This window comes from Eumetopias jubatus, unplaced genomic scaffold (genome assembly GCF_037043125.1).
Source record: "Eumetopias jubatus isolate StellerSeaLion01/CBP00866 unplaced genomic scaffold, mEumJub1_p1.0 scaffold_1, whole genome shotgun sequence".
Lineage (NCBI taxonomy): Eukaryota > Metazoa > Chordata > Mammalia > Carnivora > Otariidae > Eumetopias > Eumetopias jubatus.
This window is the reverse complement of record NW_028274807.1, coordinates 87850427-87870802: the sequence shown is the minus strand read 5'-3', so window position 1 is coordinate 87870802 and position 20376 is coordinate 87850427. Positions and strand designations below refer to the sequence as shown.

The 20376-nt window shown below is 36.6% G+C and overlaps 1 protein-coding gene across 8 annotated transcripts in view; it reads right to left on the bottom strand.

The window, feature by feature from the left end:
- Positions 1 to 10118: 10118 nt before the first annotated feature.
- Positions 10119 to 20376, bottom strand: part of TBL1XR1 (TBL1X/Y related 1) — a 173661-nt gene continuing 163403 nt past the window's right edge. For all 8 annotated transcript variants that reach the window (XM_028100797.2, XM_028100798.2, XM_028100795.2 and 5 more), the window contains 4 exons: positions 19959 to 20086; positions 19201 to 19366; positions 15792 to 15893; positions 10119 to 14946 (listed from right to left, as the gene is read on the bottom strand). In XM_028100797.2, coding sequence (XP_027956598.1) covers positions 14920 to 14946; positions 15792 to 15893; positions 19201 to 19366; positions 19959 to 20086 — 423 coding nt within the window. In that variant the 3' untranslated portion in view covers positions 10119 to 14919. The remainder of the gene's footprint in view (positions 14947 to 15791; positions 15894 to 19200; positions 19367 to 19958; positions 20087 to 20376) is intronic.

The window sequence follows — 20376 nt, the reverse complement described above, 5'->3', positions numbered from 1 at the left end:
AGACGAACCATGAGAGACTATGGACTCTGAGAAATAGACTGAGGGTTCTAGAGGGGAGGGGGTGGAGGGATGGGTTAGCCTGGTGATGGGTATTAAGAAGGGCATATACTGCATGGAGCACTGGGTGTTATATGCAAACAATGAATCATGGAACACTACATCAAAAACTAATGATGTAATGCACAGTGATTAACATAATAAAAAAATTTAAAAAAAATCTTTAAAAAATAAATAAGATAAACAACTGTGAGTATAATGGCTTTGCTGAATTCTGGAAATCCTTTTAGTGAATTATTGAGCCTGAAGTTTTTCTTGAGCCTAAAGTTTGTCTTGAGGACCTCCCATACTTGCAGTTGATGTCAAAAGTGAGGGTGGTCTTAAGGGATTACCACATTTTGCACTAATACAAATAAGTTATTAAATAAATCAACAAACAAAATGTGAGAAAAGGGACGAATCTTCTTTGCAGAATAAGGGGGATGAGGGAAATAGAAAATCACTGTTAAACACTACAGTAATAACCGATGCAGGCAAGATCCACTGATGAACGTGAAAACAAGGCGGCAACACTTAAAGAAGCAGGGTGTTTGCACAGTTTCAAAACATCCTCCCAAATGCTGTAGTGGTTTCAGCATATGTCCATAGATTATTTGACACTCTTTCCTCCAAGACGTGGAGCTTAATTTCTCTCCCCCTTGAGTGTGTACTGGAATTAGTAGTATTTCACTTCTAATAAATAGAATATGAAAATGAAAAGTAGTTATCTGACAGTGGGGAACACTGGCAGACACTACCCTTACCAAATTATCAAAATTCCTATCACCATAAATCATGTTGATATGGTGTATCCCTTGCAGTGTTGTGATTACAAGGAGATTTAAACTTTGGTGTATTCTCCCCCAAAATCCATGATGCCATTCTGATCATGAGGAAACATCAAACAAACCCCACTTGCGAGGCATTCTAGGAAGGATTTGCCTAGAGTTCTTCATAAATGATAAGGACAGGAAACAGGGAGACTGACACAGTGTCACAGATTGGAGGAGACTGTCGTGACTGAATCAACGTGGTGTGCTGGGCTGGAGCCTGGAACAGAAAAAGGACATTGGTGGAAAAGCTGAATAAATTCCAGTTTTGTTTAAAGTACCATGACAATGTTAATTTCTCAGTTTTGATAAGTGTAGCAAATGTACTACTCAGAGGGGAAGCTGCCTTATTGTTCTATCTTTGTAACTCTTCTGTAAATTTAAAATTATTCAAAAGACAATTTTTTTTTTTTTTTTAGACTGACCATATCAAGTGGGTAAGGATGTGGAGCAACTAGAACTCTCATACACTGCTGGTTGAAATGTTAAAACAGTAAATAATACACTCAATTTAAAAAAACAGTTTGGCAGTTTCTTAGGAAAATAAACATCCACATAACAGTATGTCCTAGCCATTGCCTTCCTAGGTATTTACCCAAGGGAAATGAAAGGTACGCTTATACACAAATAAGTCTTGTACGCGAATCTTCACAGCAACCTTATTAGTCATAGTCAAAATGTGGAAACAACTTAAACGTTCAAGAGGTTATCAGTTATTTATGGTATATCCCTACAATAGAATACTACTTAGCAATAAAAAAGAATGAAACATGGATATAAAATAATAATGCTGAGTGAAAGAAGCACAGCTATCCCCACCCCTAAAAAGAGTACATAATGACTCCATTTTTTATAAAATACTAGAAAATGTAAACCAGTGACTAGTGACAGAAAACAACTCAATGACTGTCTAAGAATGGTAGGGGCAGGACAGGGAGGGCTAAGAGCAAGGGGCTTCTGAAGGGCAAGAGATGGTGGCAAGTAGGTTCATTTTGTAAGTATAATTGCTCACGGGTGTGTACATAGGTCAACACATATGCTTGTATAATTTAAATATGTACTTCGTCAATTAGAGCTCAACAAAGGTGTTTTTAAAAAGAATGACATGAAAAAAATGTTTTGATATATTAACTGAAATAAAATCAAATCACACAAAGACAAGGGCAACATAATCCTCTTTAAAACAAAACTGACTGGTTTATGCTTCCAAATGCATAATTAAGTGTCTAGAATATTGTGTAATTAAGACACTGCTACAGGAGAGAATGCCCGGGTAAGTCAGAGGAAGGGGAGGAAAGTGAGCATGCTACCCTAACAGCTCTCAAATCTCAGCGACTTGATGTAACTTTTTCTCTTTCCTATTTATGCTACATGCCCTGTGTGGGTCGGCAGGACGCCCTCATTCCTCAATGAAGCGGCTTAAAATACATGCTCATTTTGGAAAATTTTAAAGTAAAAAATGCTGGGGTGTGTGTAAATAAAGAGAATATCAAAGGTGTAAATTTTATCTAGCTTTGGGCAGGATTCCTAAGTACTGCTAAGTGTAGTCCTTCAAGCCGGAGTACTTAGGAATCTTGCTCAAAGCTAGATAAAATTTACACCTGTGATATTCTCTTTATTTACACACACCCCAGCATTTTTTACTTTAAAATTTTCCAAAATGAGCATGTATTACTACCACAAGGGGAAAAAAATTACACAGAAGGAAAGGTCTATGTCTGAAAGACAAATGTGACCACTCAAAAGCAGAATGCTATTTTGACCTTGATTACTGTTTCAAAATTGAAGTCTAAGTGAGATAATTGAAATGGAAGCCAAAAGAAAGTGAAATGTGAAACGCTATGTCTTTAGAAAATCGGTTCTTAATATTGATGTGTTTTCTGATGTTTTTCTATAAATAATAGATCACAAAATGGATGTTTGGCACAGAGTTGCTTTTAAAAGTGTACTTTCCAATTCTTGACAATGCAGAAAAAGAAAAATGTGGTAGAGACTAAGGACAAGACATAAACAAAGGCTGATAAAGTAACACAAGGGCGCTGATCACACAGACATCACCATTATCACCCAACTGGGTTTCATGCAAAAAACCATGGCGTATTTTAAGATATTCCAACCTAACAAAATAACAATTGTAAATAAGTTTGTTCAATAAACCACTTCCACATTCATGTCCGTAATAGCAGTGCTTTGTAAATCTAATTACAACCGATTATTTTCAACAAATTATCCTGTCAGACAAATGTTTTTTTCTGGCACGTTTGTAACAGTAAAAATAGCAACAATAATCATGCCTTGTACGAAAGCCTACCTTGGGCCAGTCACTGTGCTACAAGATTTATAGGACTGCTAATCCTTATAACCGTCTTGAAAGCAAGATGTCTTATATGGATGTTTCTTACAGATAACAAAATCGGTGTTCAGATGTGAAGTAACTTGTTCAAGGTCATGAATCCACAAGAAGAATGTGGTGCTTTTTTCACTCGGGTATGTCACCTTCACTGGGAGTGACTTCCCACTCTTGTCAACACCTCAAATTAACCGAAAAGCTACTATTTTCCAGGCACTGTTCTAGGCTCTGGGTATGCAGAGAGAAGTACAGTACCCAGGTTTGCCTTTCAGGAATTCAACTTAAGGAGGAGCACAGAAAACAACTGTCTAACCAGGGTTGTGGAGAGAATGCTGAGAAAGTGGAAGGGGCACCTGAGCCCCTCCAAGTGGAGGCAGGGGCAGAAGGAAGTGAGCAATGAACAGGTGGGAGGCTTGGCTTCCTGGAAGCACTTGGCTTGGTGGAATCTAAAAACAAGAATTAGACAAATGAGGAAGGGGAGAAGGCATTCCAGGAAGAGGTAATTAGGTGAGTCAAAGGGAGAGGAAACCTTACAGGAGGTACATGCCTTTGTTTCAAATATGGCCAGACAAGAATGTGACTGAACAGAGCTCGAGCCTCTTCAGCTCCTTAAAGCCACAACTGCTAATCAGAACACCGATGCGTCCGGCCATTTAGCCTGGATTCCACAGCCCGCCTCCTCCTGGGCATTGCCACACATTCCCATGGACAACTCGGAGCAACCGTTAACTCTACGACCTGTTCAGAGGTCCCCTCATTGCAGGAGAGCTGTTAAATCTCTCCCTGGAAGCCTCCATGCCAGGCATACTTACTCCAGCTACCTTAAAGGTAGTGATGGTTCCTTCCAGACACATGGAAACCTTCTCAGATACCAGAAACCTGAACTTCCTTACAAGTGTCACCCACACCTATCCCAGGTATGTCCTGACTACAGGGCCCCATGTTCTAGAAGTACTTGGGAGTGCTAATCCTCTAGCAAAATGTGCACTGTTCAATGCTCCTTGGCGCTGTTAGTCTGGTCACCTCCTAAGATATCCATCTTCCTGGGCCTACTGAGAACTAGAGGAGAGAAGTCACACGATGGCATCGATTGGTGCTGCTGGAGAGCCATGGTTACAGATTTCAGTCGGGCCTGTAGCAAGGCTCCACAAAATATGAATGAGATATATTCAAAATTCTAATAAGGTTTTTTTTTCGAAGTAAAGGAAAATGTGAATATGTGGCTATTGTGTTTACTAGGGTTTGCCATGTTCTAGGGCAGATTCGGAAGTGATTAATACCTAGGCATATCGTGAGAAGTTACTGAGTTTCAAGGGCAAAGAATCCTTGGAAATCCAGGTATAAAAACATAACCTGTAAGGAGGCAAAACCATGTTGGCCTTGGCCTTCAGCCCAGCAGCGGTGACTGCTAGAAGATGGTGGAGCGCCACCTCAGTGGTTCTCTAGTTTTAGTGGGAATTAGAAGCTTCTGGAGAGCACTACGGACCCTCACTCCATACGCGTTCTGATTTAGTACGTCTTGGATGGACTACCACTTGTTCTCCTCCTGGGAGGTCTGGACTTACACTTTAATGCTGATCAACAGATAGGAGAAAATGTGATGCAAGAACAATGTACCCAGTATTCGTTTTGTGTGTTTGAGAGAGCACAATTTTCAAACGTGCAAGGGTTCGAGAGAGAACTCACTAGCCATAGTTGAAGATAAAATCCATCCAATTAAAGAACAGATCCAAATAAAGGCCTCAGCAGTGAAGAACCCTGGTCTCAAACCAAGAACTGAACTTACCACAGAATAAAACGGAGTGTAAACGGCTGTGGTTAAAGAAGACAATGGAAACTGTGTAAATCTCAACATGAGGGGTTGGGAACTTCTGCTCCTCACATCATCCTAGCATCCTCTAGCAGCATCACCACCAGGAACCAAAAATGGTTATACTTATTCTCATGCCTTCCTATGTGCTGGGCATGGTGCTATAAAAACTATGCATCATCTCCTTAATTCTTACAACCTGGGGCAGGTAACTGTTATTCCCACTTCAACATTAAGGGCACAGACAGTGGGTACTTTGGCCATGCTCATCCAGTTAATTTGATTGGTCAGAGCCCGAGATACTGTGATGTTAAGATTGGCAGGATTACTGTTTTATGAGAACCCTTTAATAACCAAGCATTTTACTAATGTCTTAATCAGTAAGCTGCGTCTGAGTATCTTTTGGAGGAAGTACCTCTTCCTCCTTTCCTCTACTTCTACCACAACGAGCAATTATGTTATGGGGTCTCAAGGTATGTTGCTCAGGGAATTCAGGAGAGATGTGGGGAAGGGAGACATGGTACAAAATCTTCCATTTTGACTTGGACCCTAAAGTACTTCTTTTCAAACTTTCATGTGCATACAATTTACCTGGAGGATCCTGTTACATTGCAGCTGCCAATTCATTACGACCCTGTGTGGAATTTGAAATGACTTCTAACAAGTTTCCAGGTGAGACTGCTAGGCTCTTTTGAGTAGCAAAGCCCTAAACCACAAACTCCAAACCAGCTTCTCTTGAGAGCTAACTGGTTGGTAGGAATAGCTCGTGTAGCTATTAATGAAGAGGTACTTTGATTCATATACGGTTTCTTGTGTAAATGCCTTTGGAAACCTAGCAGGGGTGAGCTTTGAGAGACACACACAGTGATTGGCACAAGTTTCCAACATTTATGAGTTCCTGTTGTTAATGGAAGTAAGATGTCTATTTTTAACAAGTGAAAATCGTAACAAACCTCTTGCAGTGAGGAGGGAAAAAGTGCTTCATTTCTCTGCCTTTCATGGTAAGGAAGGACAACGTTTAAAGTAATAAGCGGAGGTGAAAATACAGACTATTTAAAATTATAATAGCAATTATTACATGAGTGACCTATAACAAGTAATTACAGGTGCAAAGTGGATCACAGCCATATTGGGTGTTCTAGGACAAACATAGCCAGGTAAGCTCTCCTAGTCTAGGGGGTCAACAGCCCAAAGTATTAGGTACTCCCTGCCATTTAAAACACACTACCTTGAGGGGCGCCTGGGTGGCTCAGTTGGTGAAGCGTCTGTCTTCAGCTCAGGTCATGATCCCAGGGTCTTGGGATCTAGCCCCTCGTAGGGCTCCTTGCTCAGCAGGGAGCCTGCTTCTCCCTCTCCCTCTGCCTCTGCCTGCCACTCCCTCTGCTTGTGCTGTCAAATAAGTAAAATCTTAAAAAAACAAACAAACAAAAAACCCAAAAAAACCAACACACACTACCTTGAGTAGCAGCAAGTTCAAGTGCTTCTTCAACCTAATTCCCTAATACTTCACAAGAGCAGAACCTATTTTTCTCTTGCTCACTATTGTATATCCAGTGGTAAACACACTTCCTGGGACATACTCTAGATATTCAACAAATACATATACGCCGAAGAAAATCTTAAAAGAAGACCTAAGACTCAAGAAGGTAAAATGTATAAAGACGGCATTTTAAGTCCTAGAAAAAAATGAATGTCTGCTATTCTAACACATGGACTAGGAATTTAGCTTCCAGCAATATTATTAGTAGATGCCATTAAATATTCTGGTAGTTCCATGACATTTATAATTGGATTTAATTTATATATTTGGCTCTATGGCAGAAATGTTCCATGTTTAACAGAATCTTAGTCATACCCTCTAATGTTTAATGACTAGTCAAATGGGCTTAAAAACTAGTATTCTGCTAACTCCTGTCACCTGATTGTTTATTGGTCTAAATTATTCTCTTGCTCCTGTATACACACTGAGTAAATAGACAAACTTTTCCCAAGAAATCTCCCTTGTACAAATTCTCAAGGGACTCCTTTCGAAATAAGACTCAGTCAATGCAGAAAATGGGTGGATGGTGAGTTTTACAGTCTAAGTGCCTTTTAACCAGTGTGTGTCCATCAGAATCAACTGTTCAATCTGTTACAGATACACAACTATTTGTTTACTGCGCTGCTGTTTATAATAGGAAACACTGAATAAGTAAATCTACATTATAGGGGACTAAATTATGGTGTATAATGCAACCATTAAAAATCAAAATAATGGCATCACATAGAGCACTTGATACAACCAGGCACAATTCTCTAAGGGCTTAGGTATGGTAACAATTTTTATCTTTATAACCAATCTATGAGCTAGGTGCTATCCCATTTTACAGATGGGAAAATGAGGAAAACAGCTCCTTAGGTCAAACAGTTACACAGCGGAGTTGGGATTCAACCGAGGCCATCATGCGGAATTCATGCTCGTAGATCCTCTACGGTATACTCTACATCTGCAGCATAGGGAAGTACCTGCACTGGTGGGACAAAAGTCTCTGATGATTTCAGTGAGAAAGTTTTTGAAATCAGTGAAAACTACAATTACATTTGGGTTTTTTTTTTTTTTTTGAGTATTAAAAATGTTTGCAAGGACAAAATATTAACAGTGGTTTCCACTGAGGAACCGGCTGGGAGTATGGAAATGGGAGTGTATTTCAATTTCCTTACAAGCATGTGTTTTATAATAAATATACAGTATGCCAGTTACACAACCCCTTCCTTCCCCAGCACCCCCCCCCCATTATCTATGACACACAAGCATAAAAAAATGCACACATCCCTATGCTGTATTAGCCAGTAGGTTTGGGGTAGGGCCAAGTATTTTATTTTAAAAAAGGGTTTTAATGGACTCCTGGTTAATCAACATTGTTAAAAGGTTTACTTACCTCTAATTTAGTCTGGATTTATCATAAGACATCATTTCCTCCAACACCACATTTGCACAACTTCATACTTCAGTTTATTTGCATACACTAAAATATTTTATCCACTTAAATGGAAATATTTTAAAACGTACTACATAGCTACATTTGTATGTGCTATTAAACTTCAGCTGAATTATCTGATGACTCTAGGCCTTTATGATGATATCCATGCTAAATGTGCTATTCCTTACCCTCTACTGAGGTATACTGCTCCTCGGGTACCCAAATTGGAGAATTAGATAATGAACCTGGTCAAGTAGCGTATGTAAATTGAGTCAATAAGAGCTTATTGGAGGAGGACCGGACAATGTGTAGATTTTTCAAATTCCTTTACTTTGAATGTATGAGATTCTGACAGCTGATGCTTTCCAATGTCTCAGACTGAGTTCAGTGTGACTGGTTTTAATGCAACAGTTTGACTACTTGAGGTACTCCCTCAGTGCTTTAATTCCTCTTTAGCAGTCAGGCCCAGTGGCCCTCCAAAGTACGCTTTTGGTATTTCTGGTAGTGCAGTATCTCTTAAAGCAGCCCATTCTGACACTGGATTAGTATAACACACGAACTTAAAAAAAAGAATCGTATTACCTTTTTCTGTGTAGATCCACCCCACTGATCCTAGTTCTAGTTCTTAAGATGTGAACTGTTTGCATAAGTGATCATACAAACCCAACAACCAAGAAACATTAATAATTGTCTTCTGTACTTTACTAAACACTTTGTGTTTAATATATTTTAAATTATAAAGAAATTACAAGGAACTCCTAAAAAATTTAATACAAAAATATTACATGTTAGGACAAATAAGCATTAAGATATGACATTTAAGAAGAAACATGCAGAAAAAGTAGCATAGGGTTAACATTTCATTGTTGACAGAGAGCTTTGGTACAGCAGAGAAAAGCACCATAAATCTACTGTCCATAGTGTCTTTTCCTCCACTGCATTTCGCAAATGAATATATTGGGGAAACAGTAAACTTTCATCTGCTGCTGTGTATAATAGGTGAGAAATTTGATCTATTGCAAAGTATAAGAACTATGAAATTAAAAATAACCCCTTCCATGACTAGTGAAACTGATTTGGTTTTACCTTAACTTTAGACGGATTATAATCCTTAGTAGTCCAACACTTTCTGAAAGTGTAAAATGCAGACTATTATTAATCTATGCCATGCAATAAAAGTTAACCCTTTGAAAATGAAAGACTGTCAGACAGTTCTAGCAACTGTAAAAACTTATCATTTAATAAAACATGACAAGTCTATGCCTGTGTTTCCGCTTAAGGAAATGAAAGGGAAAGGCAGAAGACCTAAGAATGTAAGTTTAAAAAACAAAACGAAACAAAAAAAACAAAAACCAAGAAAACAAAAAATGTGCTCAATGATTCTTTTAAAAAGTCTCTAAGTAACTCTTAAGAGCTGGGATTAATTAAAACCAGAAGGTGCCTGGTATCGTTCTTCAAAGATTATAAGGTTTATCAGCAACATAAGCAACCAGCTAAGGAAGAAAACTATTAAATTAGAATAGGTTTATATGAAGAAAAAAATGTCACTAAGGAAGTTGAGAGTCCTGCCCTAAAATCTTCAGCAACATATATATACACACGGTTTTGGGCTCAACTCGAATCTGAAGTCTCTTTTAGTTTACATGAAAACAATGTCCTTTAAATACAGCATTATTTTCCAAAATAATTCAAAAGTGATTGTTACTTCTTAGCTGATTAAATGCTCTATTATTCTTTAATAAAAATAGTAAATAATCCCTTCATTTAAAAAATCTCATCTCCTGTGAGAAGTAATAAAATAGTAAAATTTGTGATTTTATCTACGGGCTTACTTTAAAGTATCTATCTTAGAAAACAACACATTTATGGAAAACAGTGGTTTGGGTTCTGATGGCAGTTGTTACAACTGATTAAACACCAGTGTGGGAGAGAACAGACATGCTGTATGTCATGAAGGCTAACTCAGAGCAAAAAAAGTTTATTCTACAATAGAACATTGGAGGAGTAAATGCAATTAAAATGTAAACAAGAAATTGTAAACAAGAAATAGCATCCCTCTCTTTACTTGACCAGTAAATAGTCTATACAAACTACATAGATATCAAAGGTTTCATATATGTACACAGCCAACATAATATCAAAATATATTTTATTCTGGACCTCTTTCAGATCTGATTCAAATTACAGTTGTCAAAGCAATACAATGCAAAGGGAAACCGCAACAACAACAACAACAAAAATGTGCCTAGAAAGGATAAAAGGGTCATTGGGGACAAATCATTGTGATGTGGAACCAAAGTACATCGTGAGTGTAATTAACATGGTCCAGGACAGCAGAGAACATCTGGATCAGTCTTCCTTACACAAGAATCATGAAAACTGAACAAGAACGTTCTTTAACACGTACAAAAAACTGTCATGGGCTGGTTTACACTTTTACAACAGTTTTAAAGTTAACTGGATAACTAAAGAAATGATGCAGACATTTTAATCCAGTGCTATAGGTAGGCTCACAGAATTAGACCCAAAGGATTTGCCAAAATCAAAATGAGAACATCATAGCTACAATGTCAAAGTCAGGAAAGAAGAAAATTGCTTCTGTATTTAGGGGTCACAGAGCCACAAAATGCAGTCTGTGTTTGCTTTTAATGAGATGGATAAGTACATCGGACTTAGATACAACATGCAGAAAGTTTTCTTGAACTTATGCAGAAACTCCAAAGAAAACATGTAAAACCGTTTACTAGGAAAGAAAAAGATGCCCTAGTTATTCACCCTGCTTCAACACTGTCAACGTAAAGGCAGAAATAAAAGAATGCTATTAATACTTGAGAACTACTGATATAAGACATCAAATTTCTAAATCAGTGTATTAAAAAAGTGAACACTTCCTTTTTTTTTCTCTCTCTTCTACATTTAACTAGAATCATGTTAAAAAAATTTGATATTGAATGTGATACTTCAGAGCTACTACCGGAAGGAGTTAATTCATAACTTCCCTACCACCCTCCTTCCATCCCTGCTGATTCAGAAGGAAAAACAAACAAAAACAAACAAACAAAAAACCAACCAGGGTCTCTTGTAGATTTGCTGCTATTCCCCAAAATGTTGGCATTTGCTGCCATGCCACAATGTTGGTCCACTGAAATAGAATTTCTGTGGAAACAGTCAACAGTAATTCACCAAACGCAAGCACCACCCTTAGCATGTGAGAGTAAATGCAGGTTCTATAGAAATGTACAATGTGCTTAAGATGATGAAAACGGTTTTGAAGAGAGTAAACAGCACTGCATTTGAGACTTATTTTTCTGCTTACCTAGTAAAATTTAACATTTTTGCTCACATAAGGACAATCATTTGTGATTCCTTTAAATAGCAAAAATGCATACTCCTCTTCAGGCCTCTATGCAATAATAGTTTACATTACTCTTAACAAAATCATTCTACATAAACAGATAGCTCCTTAAAAATAGTACTCTCTCATTAAATCTAATTTGACAGAAAGAAGTCTAAGGAAAAAAGGAGTGCTTTATAAGTGAAAAAGTACAAATCTTTGGCCTTTCTCTTGACATTTTTATATGTCAAAAAGCAAAAAACCTTCATGTAATTCAATCTAATAATTACTTTTTGCACCATAATTTGTTTTTTACACCACAAAAGGAGGCACTTTCAGTATCTGTAAAAGGTGTTTAATCCTAAAACATACTTACCTAGAGAATTATTAATTAAAACAGAATTCGATATACTCTAAAATCTATTAGGAAATTAAAAGTCACCACTTCTAAAAGTCGTTTGAAAGTCAATGATGGTACCTGACCAGTGACAGTAACGGGGGGTGGAACAGATACAAGAACGTATGGGATTTCCTACATGGAGAAGAAAAGAGGCTATTCCTGGATGAGGTGTAAGAGCAACAGCTGCTCTTTCTTTATTCTACCTTAATCAGTGAGTACTCTGTTCATGCAAGTTTTCCTTTCTGTTTTTCCTTGTAAGTTTCGTACAGCGGCTTATACAACGATACACAATGAACACCACGGAAAATCCACTGCAATCAGTTGATCTTCAGGAGTAAGCGCTCAGAAAAAAAAGGAAGGAAAAACGAGCCGAGAACCTCAAATACAGAATTATGCAGGCCGTGAAACGTGGTCTCTTACAGTCAAGCTGCTGCTCACATCAGAGGCAGTCTTACTGTCGTCCGTGGGGGCAGCATCGTGGCACATCAGCAGGCAGTGATGACGTCAGGACAGCAGCAAAAACGGGCAACTGCATGCGCACAGAGAACCCAAGCCCACAGAGTGGGTGCCCTCCCGGGAAGGTCTGTACTTAAGAGACCCAAGACTTCAGGGTAATAAAGCTCTGTGTTTATAATCTTTTATACGTCCTATTGTGGCTACTATGCTTACGTGAAATAGCTAAATATTTAAAAAAAAAAAAAAAAGAACGAAAGGAAGAAAAGGTGACAATACCATCAAAATGTAGCTGTCTGCTCTGGCAGGCTATACTGAACTTCTTGACTATCTCTTAATCAGCTGGGGGGGGGTCAATAACTGTATGCAAATGAATAAACTGTCCATATCAAAATACAAAAGTACTATCAGTAATCACCTCTGACTTTCAGATTTAAATTCAGTGCAATTGACAGATGCATCACTAAAGGAAAATGCAGCTTAAACCTACTCAAAACATTTGTGTCTATTCCTGGGAGCACATTTAAAAATTATTGCACAGATTTTTAAATTTTTATTTATTTTTTTTTTTTTAAACAACAACAGAGGTCAACCACAGATGTGGACCTCTAGCAATAAAAGCAGGATTTCAAGTGCCAGATACTCAGCATGTTAGGTTTCCTACGTAAGTCACAGGGTAATAGTTCTAAGTATCTATAATGTGATCCCAAACCCCAAAACCAGCTGGCACAAACCATCATGAATGACTGCCTCTCTGCATGGAAGTCTTAAAAAAGATTATTACAGTATCATAGTCCCCACTAACAATAACTGGGGTACATAGAACAATGTATTGTGAAATTAAGTGTATTTATTCTCTTTACCAATAGCAAATGCTATCCTACCTTAGTAAAACCAAGACTTGCTTCAATCAATGCTGTTTTGTGATGTAGTAAAACAACAAATACTGAAAATCAAAGCTGCGTTACTTGGGTTAAATCGCTTTCTACTTCCACTTAGAACACAGGTTAAAATTTTAGTAGTAAAGGCCTCAAAACAATTAGTGATGGAAATAGTGTTATAAATTTGCTAAGCTTAATAATAAGCAACTCCTTAATTAAAATCTTTGAGATATAAATCTGACTATTCTCTTCAAAATGGACACTTGTGGATACTTACATTAATCATGACAAACCCCGTTAGTCACACGTATAAACACAGCCCCATGCTATCATTTGCAAATTCTGTGTATTTTAGCTTTTAGTTGCGTGAACACAAGAAGAGGTTTGCTCTGATACCTGTATCTTTCAGAAAATACTTGATATTATAAACAGAGTAAAAGACATGATATAGTAGTGATTACTGAGAAAAAAAAATAGCAGCTTAAACCTATCCATATTTGAAAAAAATGTAGTCACAAGTACCACGAACGCAGAATCAGAGCAGCAGGGAGCTTAGTGCAATTATACTTTTTTTTTTTTAATTCTGAATCACTGCTATTTAAAAACACCTTGAAGCAAGTCTTTTGTTTTAAAGATTGTTTTTAAACTAAGGTAGCAAACATTTTGCCATGTAATGGCAGTGTTATATGCCGTTATCTTGCTTTGTATAAAGAAAAACAACATGAGAGATTTTTAATACTGGAGTTTGGTTACATTACATATTTAAGCTTCTACACAGAATGATGGACACACTTTGAGAAGCTAATCCTTATCCAGAAACATTTTAATCTCTTAAAAAACAAAGCAAAACAAATAAACAAACAACAACAAAAAAAACCCCAAACCTACTTTGCTCCTTTTCACAATAGTGCACATTTTAACCATAATTTAGTTATGGCTACAAAACATCAGAAGATTTTTTCTTTATGCATCTTCTCTATGGTATTAAAAAAAAAAAAATTGTGCCCTTCTAGTCTTTAATTGGCAGAAATATGTCCCAAAAAAGAAACTATTGCATTTAAGCCACATCACCAAAAAAGAAAACAAAAACAAAACAAAAAAACAAAAAAAAAAAAAACAGAGCATAATATCCTTTTACTGATGTGTCTTACAGATTGACATGACCAAAAGCCATATAGTTTTCATTCAATTTCCAATTCCCCCTTCCACAACATGCACCAACTGAATATATGCTCTGGGAGCCATAAAATGTACCAAACATCTATCTCTTCAAAAGAATGCATTAAAATATTTTTAAGAATTTTTTGTTTAAAAGGTGAAAAAAATATAAACAAGAAACTGATTCACTCCCTTACTTCATGCATCCATAAACTAAACCAAAAACAAAGTTTAAAAGCAAGAACAAACTACTGCTGCGAGTTTTTGTAAGTCCATTTTCTCTGTACATACAAACTGCTCAACTACTGAAGGGAAAAAAGAATATAATCCATGGTGTCTTCTGATTCAAAGGGGAGAAACAAGGCTGTCATTAGTATCCAAAAACTGGTACACATATGGGCTGCTTTTATAACGCATATTTCTTTCTCTCTTCTGTTTTTCATATCCAAAACTTCTAAATGCTATTTTAGGGGCACAGCAGATTAGATTCCAGCACTTGGTGAACAGAATTCACAAGCTGTGACAAAAATTCTGTCATCTTCAGGGTGCAATTTTGTTTATATACACTGTATGTATATATTTCTTTTAGATTTGGCTGTAGTGGACTGGCCATGGTTCAAGTGGGACTATAGCAGTACATGGGTCAGGGACAGTCATTTTGGCTATGTACACATTCATAGTCGGTCCATGGCTTCCAACTAGTAGCGCTATTTCCGAAGGTCTAATACACAAACCTGTAAGAAATTAAAATAATCAACCGGTGTGTTAAGAATTTCATTGTACATTTTTAGCTTAACGTTTCTATAGTACAGTTTGAAATCTATTTTTACTTTCTAGTTCACGAAACTGGTAAAGCAACAAGAATCATGACACTGGGCACTTAACCAACAGAAATCAGACAAATCATCCAAGAGATGGAGGAAACCACTATGGGCTAACACTATAAAGAACCATGGCTAAAATTCTGAAGATCTACTCTCCATTAATTAAAAAATAGAAAAAAATATGCTCAACATAGACCATTTTCCTAGCTTTTGGGCCTAAATGAAAGAGACCTCAGATTATTCAGAAAACAGCTAAATGGCTAACACCCTCTCCATTTTCCCTTTGCCTTCAGAGCTTTGGAAGCCAAAACTAGGATTTCTATAAAGAGTTGGCCAACCTCATCCTGAAAGTCTCTCAGTATCACACATTCCTCAATGCAGGACTCAACTGCCTCTACTCCCCCTGCCCTGGGCCACCAACACTCTTCTGCAAGGAAGACAAGGTAGAAATAGGCATTAAAAATTCTAATCTCTCTCAGAGTGGTACTGTTCTACACTCAATTTCATTAACAGAGGTTTACATTAAAAATAACCATTTCTTGGTTAGGAAGATACTCTTTTGGCAAACACAGCCTATATTTTTTTTACATTATTTCAATGAAATAAACATGAAAAATATACAACGTCCAGTAAAGAAGATCAATGCCATAATATGTATTTTGAAAAGAAGACTTTTGTAGTCGCAACCACAATAAGCCTCATTTATTTACTACACTTACACACCCACCCCCTTGGAAACACTTCATTCTACTTACTGAACCATCTGACGCACTGGCTCCAACTTTGTCTCCTGCTGCATTCCAGCAAACTTCAAAAATTCCACCTGTTCCCCTATAGCTGTGAACTAGAGCACCTGTCTAAAAATGAAAACACAGATTCTTAAAAATGGGAACATATATTATTAGAAATCCAAACTATTGAGGTAAAATACTGTATGGCATTATTTCTAGCAATCAGAGATGGAATTTAGCTTTGACTCCAAAATAAATTACAAGTTTTCAAACACTAGAAATGCGATGATGATCCTTCTATAAAATGATAAATAACACTTGCCTGCTCTCAACAGATCTCTCTCTCTCTCTCTCTCTCTCTCACACACACACACACACACACACACACACACACACACACACACACACACTCAGTTTCTCCAGTATTGATAATCATTCTTAGCTAAGATATCTTTGGCCTCTTTGATACAGTTAACAATGGAGTCAAACATTCAGTGTATGACTTGAAATAAATTTGTTGTTGTTGAAGGATGCATGAGTTTGGCTAACATATAGAGAGACAAAATGAAGTCAGAATTTCTTTGATAAAATATCTTAGAAAGTACAATAAAACTAGTAAAGACAATTCCAGTGTAAGTCTGTTAGTTACTCTATATTTACTGAGAAGCCCCTAGAGGAGATAAAAAAAAAAAAAAAAAGAAAAAGAAACCAAAATTATTCAGCTACTCTCTGAATAATTAAAACTCAGTTAAAAAACATATTCTCCTAGGAAACCAGTCATTAAACAGGGCAAAGATCAGAGGCTCCATGGTGAGAAAACTGGAAAACAATGAAAAATATGCTTCTGGGTTTTCTGCCCTGACAGGGCAGAGAAGTATCTCTCAGCTTTATGATAACCTAAAAAGGTCAAACTAGAAGTGGCAGATCTACCTAAAAACAACATGGCATAAGACATGTACCTTGTAAATACCTCCTCAGACAGCCAATCCTAATTTAATTACTAAGCCAGAACTCTCTTTTCCCTTGCTTTCCTCTTCTAAGTCATTCCACTAATACTGCAGAAACCATAGGTGCATTGCTACAGATGATCACATCAGAAAGGTTCAACTGTTTTCTTCACCCTACCTAAAGTTTCTTACAATTTAAAAGATTAATGAAAGCGTGAGTATAGTGGGTTGTGAGTGTATTTCCCCATGGTTAATTAGGAGAAAGGAGTGGCACCAACAAAAATCTAAAATCTGTTGATGTACAGGAAAGTAAAAATCTACAGGACAGTAAGCTCTGGGGTTTAAAAAAACCAACTTTCTTTCCAAAGCACTTACCAATTTCTAAGCTCAAATTAGGCTATAACTGAAGAACCAAAATAGCATGGGGTCAACAAGCTAGAGCTATAACATTAACAAAAATCAATGGATTAACAGCACTACTCAAATCTGTATATATATGTTCAGACCAGACTTCAACAACTGACCTGTGAAATGCTTAGGTAACATATCATATGGATGATAATCCAAATGAGGAAAGAAAAAACTAGATTTATATATGACAAAAAGACAATGACTGCACTAAAAACTCACTAGATGCATCTTACGATTTTCAAACTTAAAAAAGTAAAATGATTATTTTTTGATAACACAATAGTGTTACATCTAAATAGCATGGATAGTTGCTCAAATGTCCCTAAGAGCCTACCAGTATCCTCCATTAGAATTCTACATTTCTATATATACCCAAAGGGAGTAAATAAGTGACTGAAAATGTAGACAACAGGCAGATTATCTATAGATTATTTAGAAAGTCTCTGCTATTCAATCATAATAAAAAGATTAAAGGGAGGGCGCCTGGGTGGCTCAGTTGGTTAAGCGACTGCCTTCGGCTCAGGTCACGATCCTGGAGTCCCAAGATCGAGTCCCGCATCGGGCTCCCTGCTCAGCGGGGAGTCTGCTTCTCCCTCTGACCTTCTTCCCTCTCATGCTCTCTCTCTACCATTCTCTCTCTCTCTCAATAAATAAATAAAAATCTTAAAAAAAAAATTGAAAAAAAAAAAGATTAAAGGGAAGTCAAGGGGAAACCTAAACTATTAAAACTAGTAAGAGAGCTCAGAGAGGTGGATGGATTCAGTTTCAATATGCCAAAAGTTGTAATGTTCCAAACGCAAGCAACAACCAGTAAGTAAAAGGAATATATTTTTAAAAAGACGTCATTCGTGGCTAACAATAATATCCATAAGGCACTTCAGAGTAAATTAAGAAAAAAGATCTTCATAAAAAAATTTAAAACTTTAATGAAGGGAGAAGAAAGACTTAATGAGGGGGGATCTACATAGTTATTAAAACTATGCTAATGATGCAGGTACATACAAATGTCTATCAATGTGGTACAAGAGAATCCATAAATAAACCACAATAACAATGTGGTATATGAAAGAAGTGGCATTATGAGACAGCAAAGGGGTAAATAGGGTTGAAACAAATGGCTATCCATTAGAAACATAAAATTAGATCTCTACCTCAGATTATACATATAAAAATCAATTCCAAGGGGGTTAAAAATATAAATTAAAAAATAAAACAGTTGAGTATAAAAATGACAGAATGTTAGTAATTCTGTTCACAAAAAATGTCAGGAAGAATGAAAGAAGTTAATAGTTACTTGTAAGGGGATCAAGAAGAAAATGGGAGCTCTAAGACTTCCCAGTGGATACCTTTTCAGTGTTTAGGAGGTACCATTTGAATGATACTTGAAAATGATGATTTATGCAGAACAGTCTGACCAACTATGATGATCAGCTACACAAAAAGAAAGAGCTCACAGTAACTGATTATGGGTGTACTACCACCACCTAAGAAGTGATCACTGATGGGCTGGGGGAGTCAAGCGACTGCTATTAAAAAAACAGTACGTGGAGCATAAACACTAAACAGGTGAGAAGATGAAACAAGTTACAGCAACTGGCTGTTTTCTCCATTTTTAGGAAAGGATCTCTCTATACTACTGTCCCTACAAAGGTAGTATAGTTTTAAGTTTATTCCTGATAAATCACTGTGTTCAGCCATAAAATCTTGTCCTTTAGTACATTTTATTAATTGCTCATATATAGCTCCTTCAAAAACAAGTCTTCCAGAAAATAAAGAAACTATATCATTTATCTAAACATGCACCTTAAACTCTCATATTTTAGGTCAGCAAACTTGAAAAAAAATAAAACAAGAATCTAAATTTATTTATTTCTAAATTCTGGTCTACATTAGGAAAATATAACTTCAACTGGCTTCAGTCTTTGTAAATTCAAAAAAAAGTACTCATTTAAAAACTAAGGATTGAACTAATGTCATAAAAGGAATGACAACCAAAAGAGAAAAGACAATTTATATAGGCAAGTGCTTCTCAGTAACTATGAAAGCAGGTGATGATTTAAATAACTAAGACATACCTGTGTGTTCCAGATGTGCACACATTTATCAAAAGAACCACTTGCCAGGTACCTGCCATCAGGACTGAAAGCCACACTGTACACAGGCTCTTGGTGTTTTGTCAAAGTATGGATGCAAATTCCTCGGTCTACGTCCCATAATCTAACAGTAGAATCGAAGGATGCACTAACAAAGGAGGCAACAAAATTGACTTTGTAAGTAATGAAATACTCCCATGCCCCACCCCCAATCTATAATATTCAGCCATTTCTAGTAGCTAGCCACAAATTCCTTATGAGACACAGACTGGGCTGTTAGGAAGCAAGTGTTCTGGAAGCAAAGTTATATAGGAGAAAAGGAACTTTAAGGGCATCTCCGAGTCCCTGAATTGAAAAAACAAAATGAGCTAAATTTACTGTATTCCTTTGCTCTTTAAATAATTCTTTTATATTGACTGATCCATGGTTCTGAACAATGTACTGACTATATTTTTATTTTTTTAATGCTGAAGAAACTGTATTGCACTATGCCTATGCCTCAATTACCTGAGTTTTAATCAGTATCTGATATCATCAGTAAATATTTGATAACCCCAGATATAAAAATCCACTATGGCCTGAAATAAGAATAAAACTCCAAGTTTTAAACGTTCCCATCAAAAAAACAATCTTTGCAGGATACATTCCCATTTCATGGAATCTTTCCTAACTCTGTCATATTTATTAGAAGCTTTTTGTGTGGAAGACTCATAAAAGGAAGAGTGAAACATAAATATTACCTTGCTAACATAAGGTTGGCATTTGGATTATTTGTCCCTGGCCCTGTTGGACTCCATTTGATAGTATAGATTTCTTTATTATGTGCTTGCAAATCATGGACACAATTGTCTTGTTTCATACTCCATATCTGAGCAAAAAAGAAAAACGTATGTAATTATATTTTCCTATACAAAGGATACATTTAAAAATACTATTGGGCCAATCTAAAATATCAGCAGTATAACCAGAACGATGATTAGAGATCAAGGAAATATTTGCAAAGAAATTAAAATGTAGAATTTATTTAATATTTATCTTTTAAAAATGACAAATTAGCTTTAAGTCCTTTCCAAATGTTCACTATTCTGAGGCTTCAAGATTGAATTAGCTGTAGTTCTAAGATTAACTCTGAGAGCTTCAGATGGTACAAACTTCAAC